The 15,923-nt window shown below is 38.5% G+C and overlaps 1 protein-coding gene across 1 annotated transcript; it reads right to left on the bottom strand.

Annotated features, from left to right (window-relative positions):
• Window positions 1-149: 149 nt before the first annotated feature.
• Window positions 150-14,337, bottom strand: acer2 (alkaline ceramidase 2). The gene is made up of 6 exons (XM_069715349.1): window positions 13,966-14,337; window positions 13,542-13,656; window positions 8,653-8,794; window positions 7,885-8,022; window positions 3,105-3,242; window positions 150-2,511 (listed from the first exon to the last, which is right to left on the bottom strand). Exons 1-6 carry the CDS (start codon window positions 14,227-14,229, stop codon window positions 2,325-2,327), a joined length of 984 nt encoding a protein of 327 aa, XP_069571450.1. The 5' UTR covers window positions 14,230-14,337; the 3' UTR covers window positions 150-2,324.
• Window positions 14,338-15,923: the final 1,586 nt, after the last annotated feature.

Genomic DNA, 15,923 nt, shown 5'->3' with positions numbered 1-15,923 from the left:
CCCCCTGCTGACAAAAACTGTCAACTGCATCATCGTGAGTAAAACTGCTGCATACACGAACGAGACATGAAGCTGCAAAATGTATAATTAACTGTGAAATATATGTGATGAATGAATTTTTCCAAGAGAAACACCAAACACCATTTTCTGAGTATTGACTTGGTTTATTGCATAAAATAAAATACTGATATTCTAATCTATTACAAATATTTGATTACAAAACAGGATAATTTATGAAAATAAATACTTCTGTGCAGTTTGTCTGTATTGTCAATGCAGGCAGAGAAACACTGAGATTTATATACATGTAAATTAATAAAAAGACATAACTCATGAAGTCATCGTTATCATAATCACATAGTCAAACGTCACAACACAGAGGCAGCATTTAACAGGCTGTTTACACAAAATCCTCAATCTGATGCTAATTCACTGATTTTAATCTCAAATTATGCATATTTTCCTTTTCTATGCATCATGCAAACAACCCACCATCATGGATCACCTGTACAATTCAACATGATTTGCAGCACAATGTAGGTATTCTTGGGATTTGTTCACCTTATCAATACTCACTAAAGTTTCTCCTGAAGATACATTAAAAAAAAAAAAAAAAAAGTTTGGCAATACAAAATTTTGTAATAATGCAATATCAAAGTCATTCACCGATTAATTTTGGCTGCACTTCCCTTACAAAAATATAAATTGTTTTTGGATTAAACAAAATACATAATGTTAAAAAATATCTGTCAATTTTGATCCTTCATTTGACCCTTCATGAGTGCCCAAGTTATTTTAGCAGTTTGAGTTTTCCCAGAACCCTCTGCAGGAGGACGGGAGTAAAATGATTTTAGTGACACAGCTTGAGGCAGTTTAGAAGAACAACATGTCCGACAAATGTTTGAGGTGAGAAAACTTTGGAGCACCTCATCTTTTAGAGCTAACATTTCACTTTGTAACAACCAGAAAACGTCCCTTTTACCCTATCTACAGAACATCTATTGTTTTTTATCTAATGACCGAAGCTAAATTAAGAGTTTTGGTTTTATGTCAGCAATATTCAAATCGCATTTGTCCCACTACTTTACCTGCCATTGATTTATCAATCCATACAATTTATAAACTGCTTTTCCTCTTTTAGTGTCTAAGAATGCAAAAGCGAAAACATCACAAATTTACAGAAACAATGCACCTCCATTGACCTTTGAAATCCATTGTCTTGTTTGATTAAGTTTGATCATATTTAGCACAAACCCTAAAATACTCAATAATAACCCTGAAGAGAAGTTAAAAAGTTTAGATGTCTGGGTAAAAAATAGAAAGAATCCGCCATGAAAATCTTTCAGCGTTAAGAGCTGAACATTAGCAAACAAATAACTACAATTATACTGTTCTCAAATTATACGTGCGCTTAGCCAAAGGCTAACCGTTCTTCATTTCACATGAAGGTTCTTTTTTAATTTTCCATCTTGTGTTTTGGCCAATATCAAGAAGTACCGTGTCGTTCAGCAACAAATGAACTATATTCTTTTCTTAGGTAAATAACTCTGTATTACATTGTTAGTTAACAAAATATATATATACAGTAATATATTAAACACATTTCTTATCTACTATCCTGAACAACAACAGTAGCATGCTGAAAGTAAAACATAAGACATCGGTAACAAAAGGACGTCCATCGTGTTTCTGACATTTTCCATTAAAAGCCCGTCAAGACAGAGCGCAGGGGTTAGAACAGCCTAAGGCTTTGTGAAAATTACCTTCTTGTAATGTTTATGAGTGAGCTACACTGAGTGTACTAATACTGGCTAAGCAATATGAAGCTTTTATGCATTGTGCGGTAATCACAGTAGATCCAGTGCGTTATTGTTTTTAAATATGGTTTCATGATGGCCAGACTGCACCTATGAGATGCTATATTTATGCTTAGGAAGGCAACATGATGCTTTACGAGGTTTTCTGAAATACCATGAAGTGTACAAAATGGCTCAAATGCATAATACTAATACTTTCCCTCTTCAGAGATCACATGACCTCTCATGCAAAGCCTGAGATACGTTTGGAACACTGTAAATGTTTCTTGGCTTTGTTATCATGATATTTAAAGAGTGATACGGTGTCAAGTTAGACAAATTTGAGACACTTTTTGTTCTTTGAAAGAGTTGCATAAACACTGCTGTATAACGTTGACCAGACCGGAAATGTGCATTACGTACATCCTCAAGAGCACCAATAGATGCAACCCGACTCAGAGACATGCTGGTGTATCTTGGTGTTAAAGTGTTGAAGCACAACTATCTGAGCAGTAAGCTTAGGTCACTTTAAGTCACCTTGATAGCAGACTTCTTGTGGACACAGAGTAAGGAAATATAGGGCACACCAATGAAGGCCCATTTCTCGTTGGGCCAAAACATGATGACGGGCCCTCGCTCCGGGGCCTCGGTGGCAACGTCAAAGTAGGCAAAGCACACACAACCCAAGTAGGAAGCCAGACAAATGAGGATGTGCCTGTAAAAGCAAGAAGAGTATGAATAAGCAGGACTGCCTGGGAAATAGTTCAGGTGCAGCTGTGAAAGATTAACATCGTCTCGAGTGCTAAAATCTATTATTAGATATTATTACAGACAAAGTTATTTTTGTCTGTAGTTTAAGTGTTTACAGTCTTGTTTTCTTAAAACAAGTCAGAAAGTCTCCCAGCGAAGTAAGAACATTTCTACTTTTCTATTATGCAAATCCCCTTGTTTCGGTTTTCTTCATTCCAGTGCAGCAATCTCCTTCAATCTTTCATTATTCAGAATCAAGACCGTCATGTCTGAATATATACACAAGCTGAGAGCAGGATGAAATAATGAAACTGCACTGAAACATTTACTCACTTGTTTCCAAAAAATAAGATTTGTAGGACCAGTTTATACACAGACAAGACAAAGTTGCGATTTTTAAAAAAAATGTAATCACAAAAGTTGTTCCAACAGGTTTAAATATGGAAAATATGTATTCATTATTCATGTTTATTAATTATATTTTAATGTCCCAAGATCACATATGTTGTCAATAAATAATAACATTGATTGTGTTTTCTGAGTTGGCTTTGAACGTACCAAGCACAGTGTAAGTAGGGAAAGTTGACAGATGACCACATTTCGCAGAATATCCTGTCACTGATCCAGCAGAGCAGAGCCAGCGCCCACCAGAACCCAGAGATCAGGCCCAGCTTGAACACACGTGGGTTTTCACACCTGCAATGACAGAGAAATGTGCACAGCTATGAAAACACAAATGGACACACAAGTTTTTACAACTCGTCTTCACTACATATACTGTTCATTCTTAATGCATATCAACATCAGCCTCAACATCATCAACCAGCCCCTAATAACGAATCACAGCACACCGTTTTCATCCTTCCAATGTGATTTCTGCGCTTAATCCGCAAATGTGCCAACCTTTGTGTGTATGCATTGTCTATACATGTTATTTTAATGCCATTAATAGCTACTCTAGTGAGAATTATCTCCACGTTGACACACCACTGACCTACAGACGCGTGCTTATCCAGAGTGCCACTCACAAACTATTCTTAGTCTTGTGCTCCTTAGACACACTGGTCACAGTTGAGGCAAACACCGAGTGCCAAGACAATGTCAGGCACATGAATGCCTGGCTATGATGATGCAGCAGCGTGGTCACAGTGACCGTTTGTCACCTCCCCTCATTTGATGAAGTCATACTATTTTATAAGCCTCTAATTTGAGTTTCCATTGTTTCCATTAGAGAGGAATGTTTCCAGAAGGCTCTTCAGCACAATAGGACATAGGTAAACAACAAACATCACTCAAGTGCTATGGACAATTTTAAGTGCTAGCCTAAAGCCAAGGAGTAGCAACAATGAGACAGCTCTGTTACGACAGAAAGTAAAATATAATTTCATTTTAAAGACAAATCGTTTGGGTTAATCAATCAGCTGTGCCCCCTCCCACAGATCAAGGCCGTTTGTGTGAATGTGGAAGTTATTCAGTTGAAAAAATATTAGTCTCAAATTGGTTCTGACATTGGCTTTAAGAAAAATAACATGAACGTAGTGCTTCTGACTGACCTCCCCTGTCTAGACCAAATGTTGTGTTCGGTTAACTTTTTGGCTCAAATTACTAGTTTATCATTTGAATAATCAAACTCAATAATTTCCTGCACTGTAATCAGAAGAATCAATAAACCTAAGATTGTATAAATGTAAAATTTGGTCAAGTAAACCAAGCCAGCAAGAGCTACCGTATGTGGGGCAGCAGCTGATTGAGCTGTTCCCTGGTTCTCGGAGGGCTTGGGTGCTGTGGTAGTGGTGGGGGATAGTGGGCAGTGCTTTACATCATTACAATATTAATTTATAAATGCACTGTCTAAAAATAACAATCACCTTACATTGCTGCGAAAAAAAAAACAGGAGCTACACCTCAGTGTCATAATGGCAGAAAAAATCTGCAAGGACATCTTCAGCGTTTTATTGGAAATTTACTTAAGTCAAATGTGTTACTTGGAGTGGATGCTTGGGGCTTTACTTTTTGTTTTTTCCTGCTCGAGCAACTGATAAAACATTCTGTTGAAAATCCTTCATTTGAAGGCTAAATGATAACTATATTTTAAAATAGAGCAGCTCTTAGTGGATTACTTTGGCCCAAACAATGAGATCCTTGTATACAGGCTACATTACAGTGTAACACAGGGTTAGTAACATGCCGCAGCAATGAAGGCTGTGTATGCTTTGAACTACAACCTGGATTTTTCTACATGTACCAGCAGCCACTGTTGATGAGCTACACTGGTAAATTGTCTTTGTTTGTCTTTGTGGACATAACTGGTCCACAAAGGAAGTTGCAAAAAAAAAAACAGTGTCACAACCATGTCATCAGCAACAGGAAGTACAAAAATAGATGGTCAATGATACAACTTCCCAGAGGGAAATTGGCCATTAAGTAGGCATTATTATTGTGGTATACTGTAAGTGTTTCAATTTATCCTTTTCACATGGGATAAAATCCTGATTGTGCATCAGGTAGTAGGCCAGTTTGCCTTAGTAACTTCATTTACATACATACTGCCCTGAGTCAGCCAACACCTCTTCCTGCCACCTAACATACACAGACAAAACCATCACCACACAGCCGGATATTTGGAATACTCTGAACATCAGCTCACTGATTAAAGAACTATTTGAGATAAGAAACAATACATGAAATGTGGATTTCTCCTTGGAGATAGTGTCAGTGATCGTGAAGGACAGTTTAACTGTTGGAGGCAAAGATAAGCAAAGGAAAGGCCGAACTTTCTATCTGGGGTGGAGTCCGGCTGTGTCGCTTCTCTCACTCGAGTATATAGGATGGAAGTGGCTCCATTACATTCGTGACACAAATCCAGATACTTATTGAACACAACACTGAAGATACAGCAGCTCTTGTCTTGTTATTGATGTCAATATCTTAATAGTTGTAAAGAGGTAATAAGAAACAGCTACTTATGATAATGACATGCACATGGATGTTTCGAAGTTATTTTGGCTTATATTTATCTTTTGGCATTGTGCATCCTTTATTGGATAGGTTATGGCAGAAATACATGGTGAGTGGTAACATGCAACAAATGTCCATTTCCCCAGACAACCCTGCTTTGACTTTCAAAATAATTGTTTCTGCCACTGTCTGACTTGTATATAGTTTTGTTCTCTTGATGAACACAATCTTGTTCTCACAGATTGGAAATGATTTCCAAAAATATAAAATATTCTGAAATTGTAATAAACTAGCATTGACAAAAGAAAAATCCCTATTGAGAGAATTTTCTTCTGACCTGGGCACATTATATTAATGGTATTTCAATAGATGTCCCCTAAATGCCTAAAATACAGATGTTACAATTTACCAGTTCCCTAAACGCCTCCCATGCAGGCCATCATACACTAGCTAGGCGACTGTGCACAGAGAAACCTCTGGTCCCCACCCAGTTGCTGCAGTGCATGCAAGTCAGTCTCAAAAGTCAAGTGTGCTGTCAAAAATGTATTGGTTTGAAGAGTGAAATCAGAAGATTCACCTACGTTGAAACAGAGTGATTGTATATACCAGAGCAGGCCACAAGTAGAGCCTAAACATGGTAAACGCTGGGCTCTATTTTTTTTTTATTTTGCTCTGCATAATTGTATTACAGTTTTATGTAATAATGGTGGATGGATATCTGATACAGTGGACATGTTGTTTTTGTTCAGCTGGAAGTGACTTGAATAGAGGTCAACAGTCATACTGTAAAAAAAAATTAAAAAAAAGCTAACGACAACAGAATAGTTTGTTCTTTTAGAGCAGAAGTCCATCCATCAGGGCCAAAGGAATTCTCTCCCACTTAGCAGAACAAAAACAAGCAGCCTCCATTTATGACTGGCACTGGCAGTAATGTCGAGAATTATTAGCAGGAAGAACAATAGATGACTTAAAGTTTCAAAACGGTGGTGAGTAAGAGTTGTGGGAAACGGAAACAACAGCACACGCGTCCACATTACTGTGATGGCGGAAAGCATTAGAAACACAAACACACACAAAAGGGGCATGAAAGGCTTGTTGTGGTGTTTCCAGGAGCATTCCTTCACATCAAAAGTCCCTATAATTAACCTGGAACATGTCATCAGACACTGTGAGTGCAAAAGGCTAAAAGTGACATATTAATGTATGCAGACATTACGTCTTGACATTGTTTCACTTTTGTTCATAAACATAGCAGCAGCCGACCACATACATCATCACTGATGTTTTCTGCTGTTAATTTAAAATTAGTTTTGTTTGAAGTGTTTACTGAGTGCAGATTTTTAGATCGCTAAACTGAAACAGGTTTTATTTATAGGTGGGATTTAGTCTTTAGTAAATGTCTATGCCTGCTCAGTGTAACAGTTGTGTAATTAACTAACAAAGGCAAGGTTCATTTGCTAGTATATGACCTTATAAAGAGTTAAAGAGGTAATATAGAATATAGTCAATGTGCCTGATCGGTGAAATAATCATCATAATCATATAAACGAAACAAAGCAAAAGCATTTATAGACAACTGATTATTAATATCATTAACTACTTTTTCAAGTTAAGTTAGAGCTGGTGATGTTACAGTCACTTCTTGTTTGTGTACATTTTAAATTGATTTTGTTTGAGTTTGCAAGGAAACGGTTTACAAATTATTAACAAAGTGAAATAAGTTTTAATGGTGCAAATAGATTTGTAATAGAAAATCACTAGCTTGAAACTGGCCACAAAAAATTAAGAACAGAGAGAGGGCCTTATACCTGAAATTAGTAATGCATTTATGAACAGCTACCTAATCCCACAGTACAAACCAGTTATAGAGAAAAAGCTATCTGCAAACACAACAATCAAACAAACAGCCCTCAGTCAATAGTCCTGATCCAGCAGAGTCTTACACAAGAAGATTACAATGTAAAATGGGTCATAAGTAACACCGTCACATAAAAACAAAACTAATAAAAAATGACAAATTACTCAGACTGATAAACAGCTTTTTCATCAGAGTCAAAGGTAAAGTGAAGCAGGATTTGTAAGTAGAGCTCCACTCGGTGGGGGGGATTCTGTAGCATCGTTGATTTTACAAGGTTTGTGTTGACTTTGAGGGAAGAAAAGCTACTGAGTTAGAAAAAAAACATTGTTATTTTGTAGCTGTAATTTTTTAAAAGTCCTGACTGAGGAAGAATGACTATCAGTTGAATTTTTACGTCCAATCTTCTTCCCATTAAAAAAATAGGAGCTGCTTGGTGACTGAAATAACAGCGTTATATTGTAGGCCTGAACATTCACGTCTCCACTCATCACTGCTGTTAAAAAAAACTGCCTTTCCACTAACCGTTTGAGCTCAGTGATGAGCAGAGCAGTGCAGGGGATGCCCAGAGTCATGAGAGACAGCGAGTTGATGACAGGTTTGACAAAGGCCAGCCCAGTGGTGATCCCCGACAAGATGCCAATGACCACTTTGAACCTTGACCTAGATGGAGAAGTGAAACGAGTCAGAGCAACGGAGAGACTCAAGCTCTTTCCAGAAATGCCTCTTGCACACTTAAAATATATATAACAAACAAGCATTCAGCTCAGCTGCAGATAAGCAAAGGCTGGGGAAAATAGTAAGCAGCCATGACGGCTCTGTGACAATGGAAAGAGAAGTAAAGACATGTGGTGCAGCTTTGACTGTTGTCAGCTATCTCAGACAGGCCTATTATTAAACAGTAGAGTTACTGCAGTAGACACATCATGTGACAAACCAGTGGCCGACTGCACACATATAAGGCATAACATACTGAAGTAGATAAATGTTTGACTTGTGAAATTAACTCAGTGTGAAAATGTGGCAAATCTATATCACTTTCCATTTAGTATTTTAAAAATGTCTTTTATTTTGTGTAAGACAACCATGACTGAATCAGATGCCTCCAGCTGTCCATGTGTGAAGTCCAAACACTGAGCTAAATGTACGAATAAATTCTTCCTCTGAATTCACTGATCAGTTAAAGACATACAAGTCAGCTGCTGTCATGATAAGTTAAAGTGGTTGGACTAAGAGGTTTACCAGTTTTTAAAGGTGTATACTTTAATGTAAAAATCACACTAATCAACATACCGATCCCTCCTGAACATCCTTGGTAGGTATCTTTTGGGAAACCACATGGCAATGGCACACATGAGCACCCATAAAATGGCCAGCTCATCCAGCATTTGGCCAAGGAAGCTGAGGGTGGCATGAAAATAAGTTGATCCAATACCTGGGAGACAGAAAGAGACACAGAGGCACAAAGACTTTGTAAGAAAAGAGATTTAATATGTGTGTTAAAAAGTTGCTATTTTTGTCTCGTTTCCTGTCTCCAGCAGGGGGCGCTGGCGAGCCGTTTGGCCACGCCGACTTGCAAAACACATCAGATGTATCATCTCACCACGCCGGACGTATGTCACTCGTTTCGTGAGGTTTCAAGCATCCGTTGACCTTTAACATCAACTTCCTGTGTCACGGCGAGCGAGCTGTGTGGCCACGACCACTCGCAAAACACATCAGATGTATCATCTCACCATGCAGGATGTATGTGACACATTTCGTGAGGTTTCAAGCATCCGTTGACCTTTAACATCAACTTCCTGTGTCACGGTGAGACATCCAACTTTGCCGCATCATCACGGCGACGCCCATTGACAAAGTGGAACGAATGTCTCAATATATCATCAACTACATGTTTAGGTTATTGTGACCCGACTTTAGGTTCATGGGATCAACCAGCTCGACGGAGAACGTGAAAGTATGAAAAGTGTCATTTCCGGTGGCCAACAGGGGGCGCTATGACTATGAGCAACTATTACCCCACAGGGGTCTTCAGGGCGGGGCTGTTATCATTTCTGTGATGTTTGGAGAAGGTCGGTCCGTGTACATAAGATTTAAAGCAACTCGTAGTTTCATGGCGAGACACTCCAAATGGCCGCCTCTTACAGGCACACGCATCGACGAAAACGAATTATTTTGATAACTTTTAATCCCAAACATGTTTTCTATCCATAGAACCTAAATTCAAGTTGGTCGGACAAAATCCCTCGGACTAGTTCGACAAAGTACAACGTGTCAGAATCGCCCAAAATGGCGACTAAATTCAAAATGGTGGACTTCCTGTCCAGTTGACGTAACGGTGCAATGTAACTTTTTGTGCGTCTCGGTGTGATACACGTGTCCACCGGATTTTGTGAATTTAGGTAAATGTGGCCGCCGGGGCATCTCTGTAGGGGGCGCTCCCGAGCCGTTTGGCCGCGCCCACTTGCGACTCCACTAGAATACGAAATTTTTCATCGGGAGACATATGCGTATCCACTTTCATGAGTTTTTGAATATGATAAAGCCTCCAAAAAGGCAAATCACTTTACGTAAGAACTAAGAAGAAAAAGGAGAAGAAAAAGAACATTTTTACAAAATACAATAGGGCTTTCACACCGATGCTCGGTGCGCGGGCCCTAACAATAACCAAGTGTCCCCTCTAAACAAGATCCGTACAAACAGATTATATAAATTATAAATTATATAGATTATATTCATTTTTGGAGCGTAAAATGTCCTCGTTTGCCAAAAAGAAAAGCAGCTTAATGAGAAGTTAAAGGTCTCCTGCATGAGGATGCAGTCCACCCAAAGTTATTCTGTTGATCTACAGGTGGGAGTAATGTCCCAAGAAACGCAATGATGCACCAACAAAGATGTGGAAAAAGAAAGTCGGCAAGCTCGTAAACATGCATGCAAACAATGTAGGCTCCAAACTATCATGGACATCAGCTTTGCAAACATTTTACAGGGAAGGAAATCCGTTCTTCATGTTTGTTCGAAGATACACTGAATGTAAACATAACTGTTTACAGGAAATCTCCTAGGGGTGCCTTCAATTACAAATAGCTGCTTGCAGAGAGGCATTACTGTGAGTTTGGAAACGCAGTGGAGGGCTGGATCAGTCGGTGCCCCCTTTGTTATCACGCTCCAGCAGACCTTATTTTATCAGCGTAATCTGTTGTCATAACAGGCGCTGCAGGAGATTCCAGCATCTCAGCAGACTTCTTATCCAGAAGCGACGGCTGCTCCCAGTCAGAAGTTAATAATTGTGACAAGCTGTCAGTGTACTTGCAACATAACTTACAAAAAGAGGCAGACTCAACACTCTCACTGTCCGAGAAGGAAATGGCAACTATTTTACAAATTGATTGATTAAGTCGAGCCAAAAAACATTCCAAAGTTCTGACTTTCAAATGAAAATATTAACTGGTTTTGTTAGTCTTGTATGACAGTAAACAGAAACTATAAGTATTTGAGTTTTTTGACTGCTAGCTCAACAAAACATTTGAAGTAGAGTTGAATTGATTAATCAATTAATTGATTAGTCAATCGTCTGAAAAATAATCTAGATCTGTTGTGATTATTGATAAATCCTTTCTGTCGCTTTTTAGGTAAAACTATTGAGGAAATGCCCCCAAAAAAAATCTTTCAATATTTTTGAAAATACAAAATAATTAATCAATTAACTGAACAATAATCAGAAGATTCATTCATAAGGAATATGATCATTGCAGAATTATTTTAAAAGTCATATCTGACTTTTTGAGTCTGTGACTGACATTTTTCTGTATTTTCAAATATTTTATAGAGCAAACAGCCAGTGCAGAAAGTATTGAGCACTGTGTTACATACACATTGCAGATTATTTTCTCATAGCAGGCGGTGCAGTAAACCTAAACTATACGAATAACTGTGTCCACACACACCAAAGGCCAAGGCCAAAGAAAAGCAGCTGAATGTTGTTTTCACACTAGAACCTATCGGCTCGTTTTTCTACTTCAGTCAAAGTTCATCCCAGCTTCAGACACAGGACAAGCAATGAAACCATGTGACCACTTGTTAGCACTGTTTCTGTGCTTTAACAGTGTGATGGTTGCTAAAACTGGATGCAGTCAGAGTTAAAAGGAAGGCATTTGTGGTATGGAACCAGAAATGCTGGGCGTCAAATAGGCTCCAACGAGTCAACAAAACAAGACGGACTGCTTAAATTTCCCTTGAAAATGGATCACTGCTTTGGCACTCAGGTGTTTGACAGGATTTGACAGGAGACATGGGACTGCTCTGCACACACAGACAATATTAACAAAAAGTTCCACAGTCCAGTTTGAGAATAAATGACCTACACACACGTGTCACATCTGACCCACAGCTCAGTGTCCTGTTGCTAACATTTATTCAAATCCTGTTCAACTGCTACTCTGTTTTTTTGTGATATGCAGAGGTCACCTTTCAGGAATGGAGGCGGGGGTGGGAATTGTCAGGTTATCTTTGCTGACAGTGCAACCTGAGTGTTTTGAGAACAGCACTGAGGGAACGAGGCTCTGTAATCTCTCCAGGACTGTGCTACTATTTACATACAGCAGCACCATTTGACCCTCGTGTTGTCCTCGGGTCAAAATGACCCGTAGCTGTGTTCAACCAAGGTCTATTTTATTTCTATATTTTCATATTTTTTGGGATCATTGGTCATCATTCTTTAAAGAAACCCTCACAGCCTCCTTGTCACCAATGATCCCAAAAAATATGAAAATAAAATAGAACTTGGTTGAACACAGCTGCGGGTCATTTTGACCCAAGGACGACACGAGGGTTAAGACCTAAATACTGTGTCAAAATTAACTCAAATTACCAGACTTGTACATACAACCAAGTTTATTCTTTTTCCAAAAAGGCTTAAGGGATTCAGGACAATCCAAAGTTATGACTAAGGACAGTGAAAGAAGCCACAGCTGAGAATACTGACTGATAGGTTTAAACACCTTTTTCATCATTTTTTTTTTATTATTCAAAAAACCAACCTCTCTTCCGGTCTATAAATTAATTTAATTAATTTAATTGAAAATGAAAAATATTATTAAAAATATTCAGTTTACTCTCATAATTAATGAGGAAAACCAACAAATATTCATAAATAAGAAGACAGAACTCGTAAAAGGATTCATAAACAATCACTTAAACAAATAATTCATGAACAAAATGATTTTCTTTTAAACAACTAATTGTTTAATTGACTGATGGAACTACACTCAGTAACCACTTAATTAGATACACTTCTGTTCAATACAATACAACTGTTCTGCCATAAAGTCAAACTTTATTATGCATATACTGCTCCGTTCCTTTTTACACCGTCACCGTGGTGTTAGTAGTAGAGTTGTACTGGGGCTGTAAATAAGTATTATTTATTATCAATTATTATTATTGTTATCAACTAATGTGTTGCTTGTTTTCTCAATGGAACCATTAATTATTTGTGCAGCCTAACATGTCTTGTGTTGTCCTGGCCGACAGTCCACAAACAAAAGATATTCAGTTTATTACCATGGAGGACTAAAAGGAACCATAATATACATTTACATCTAAACAGCTGAAATTAGAGAATTTTTGTATTTTTTCATTTAAAAATGACTCAAAACAATCTGTCAACTATTTGACTAATCATAGCAGACCGCAGTATACTCAAATGTATTTCTAATAGTCTGCCCTCCTCATGTAAGAAACAAAGTCATGTAGTGCAGCACAGTATGACCTTTAATAACCCCAAACATGCAGCCCAAGTCACTAAGAACTACAGTATATCCAGCAACAAGGAAAACAAGGAGTCGCAACAGATGGTATGACCTCCACATCAGGGAGTCAGTCTGGGATTACATGAAGAGACAGAAGACACTGAGGAGGGACAAATCAACAGAAAAGCTGTTCTCCAAGGTGCTGAAAGCAACCTAAAGTAGGCTACAATAAAATAAAAAAATAAAAAGTGAGTGCATGTTTACAGAAGAGAACTGGTGCTCTAAAGGTTTACTGTTTAATGCAGGATACTTTGTAGGTTAATGCATATAAACTACCGTTTCATCTTTTTGACAGCATCCTCCCTTCACTTGTCATGCATAAAACTATACATATGATAAAGATGAAGCGGTCAAGAGGTCAAAACTTACCAACCACCACTAGCAGAATCCAGATGAGGTAGATCCCACTGTTGAAATGTGTTGCATATTGGCGGAACAAACACATTAATATCGGAGGCAAAACGAAAAACAAAATGTTGCTGATCTGAAATGATAAACAAAAGGAAAAGCTGTGAGCAAAAAAATCCATCACATCAGAGCCGGTCATGTGATTTAATGACAACTTGCTCGTCAAAAGCTGAAATGGTGAAAAGGAAAATCCTGCTGCTAACAATAAGCATCATAATGCTGAAGCAGCCACACTGCTCACAATAACTCTAGAAGTTAACCTCAGACTACCATGAGAAAAGCAGAAGGAAAACAAAAGGCAGAGAAGCTGTGAGTGTAAACAGAACTGCATTATGCGAAACAACAACAACAAAAAAGCTCCCAAGTCCAGCGACTTCAAACCGACCGTGTTGTAAAATTCAGCGATGCTGGGGTAAATCAGGTAATTGCCTTCACACCAGTCCACCTCGGAGCTGCCAGCCTGCAACTGGTCCCAGAAAATCAGATTAACGTCACTCATGTCTGGACTAGTTCTGTCGGAAGCAGACAAGCACTCCGGCGTCCGCGGAGGAAATGAATAACAACCGAGGACGGGGACAGTCTTCCTATCTGTCGGCAAGTTGGCTACACGCTGTGTTTTAACACTGGAGACCTGACGCGCTTCGTGCATCTGAGCTTGTGAGAGAAATCGTTGCTGAGCTGCATTTTTCTGGCTGTCCTTCCACAAAGCCTTCTCCTCTCCTGCTCGTCGTGACGCGAAGCCTCGTCTACTGACAGCTGGAGTCAAAGAGTACTCACGCATTGCGAGAGGACTCCCTTCCGCCTGCTTCCGTTTTTGGTGAAAAGTCTTCTTGGTCTTCTTCTTCTTCTTCTTCTTCTTCTTCGTGTTCTTCTTCTTCTTCTGAGTTTTATGGCGGATGGCATCCAGCGAAAGGTGCATTACCGCCACCTACTGTATTGGAGTGTGGACCAGAGTTACCTGTCCCCTTACAGAAAAGAAAAAAGGTTGTACCAATTGGGTGAACTAAATTCGTTTACTCAATCCTGGGTTTTTTTAAGTATTGCAATACACTTCCTGCCCCTAAGGTTAATGCATCTTTTTAATAAAGTTGCTCAGCTCCCAGCTGCCTCTTTAACCTGTCTCGCTCCAGTGTGAATTTCTGGCAATAACAATTGATATGATCTACAGATTCTGGTATTTTGCAGTCCTCACATAGTCCTGTCGGGTGTTTATTTATTAATTGCACTGTTTTATTAAGCCTTGTGTGTCCAACCCTAAGTCTGGTGAATATGTTTTGTCCATGGTGCTTCTTCTGGATGTCCTCACTATGCCAACTTCTTTTTGAATATCATAAAGTTGTCTTCCTGTGTCTCCTGAGTCCCAACTGTGCTGCCATTCCTTAACAATGTTTCTTTTGATTATTGATTTAACTTCTGCTTTGCTGAATAAAATGTCTGTGCTGTGCTGACACTCCAAAGCTTGTTTTGCTAATTTATCTGCTCTTTCGTTTCCTTTTATCCCCCTGCGTGCAGTCACCCACGTAACATTTTTATGGTGGTTTGACAAAACTTTGGCTGAACAATAATGCAGGCTACTCTAAGGATTTATTGGCCACAGCGGCATTGCAGTTAACAGCAGGACAGGAGGATTTGCACGGCCCTGGACAAAATCAAACTACAGCGTTCAAACAGGTGGCGGATGCTGTGGTGGTCCAGTCTCTCAACCTATAGTCATCTTTATTGTAATGTAATCTTGTTATAAAAAAGTAATAAAAGGCCTGTTTTCACACTAAAAATTAAGAATTTTCAGATGCTGCTGACATGTATTTGATAAAGATTATTGCATTAGTGAAAGGCTGTGGTCGTGTTTATTAATCTGGGCAACTGTGCAAGTAATTGTAATTCGGCATGTAGCCTATATGCGGAGTTTGAAGGATTTTTCTTGGACTGAAATGGGATGATAATTATCTTCATCTCAGCCTTTATACTCTCTGGCACCCTCAGGCTGGCTGGATAGATAATCCCCTCCTGTGGATTGTTTTAAATGCCTCCACTGTGATAACCATTAAGAGATTGAATTTGTTAGTTAATGTCATTTTTTTTCTTCCTTTCTTTTGTCCATATCTTTAGCTTCCCATCCTTCTTGTGCAGGTTTTTCCAAATCTTACATTTATTTATGTTTATATGACAACGGACAAATAAATGAATAAATAAATAGATAATTGCACCACAGATTTGTCTATTTGTCCACCAGTTTGATTTTTTTTTTGTATGTAAAATATACCCTTTCTTTAAAAACATGTTTTGTTAATTTTTAATGAAATATTGCATTTATTGGCATCAGTATTTTTGTTGTAAAATATC

Source organism: Brachyistius frenatus, unplaced genomic scaffold, assembly GCF_029030835.1.
Source record: "Brachyistius frenatus isolate BFR_SWC_R1_liver_20210118 unplaced genomic scaffold, ASM2903083v1 Contig_142, whole genome shotgun sequence".
Taxonomy (NCBI): domain Eukaryota; kingdom Metazoa; phylum Chordata; class Actinopteri; family Embiotocidae; genus Brachyistius; species Brachyistius frenatus.
This window is presented reverse-complemented; position numbering and strand designations above follow the sequence as displayed.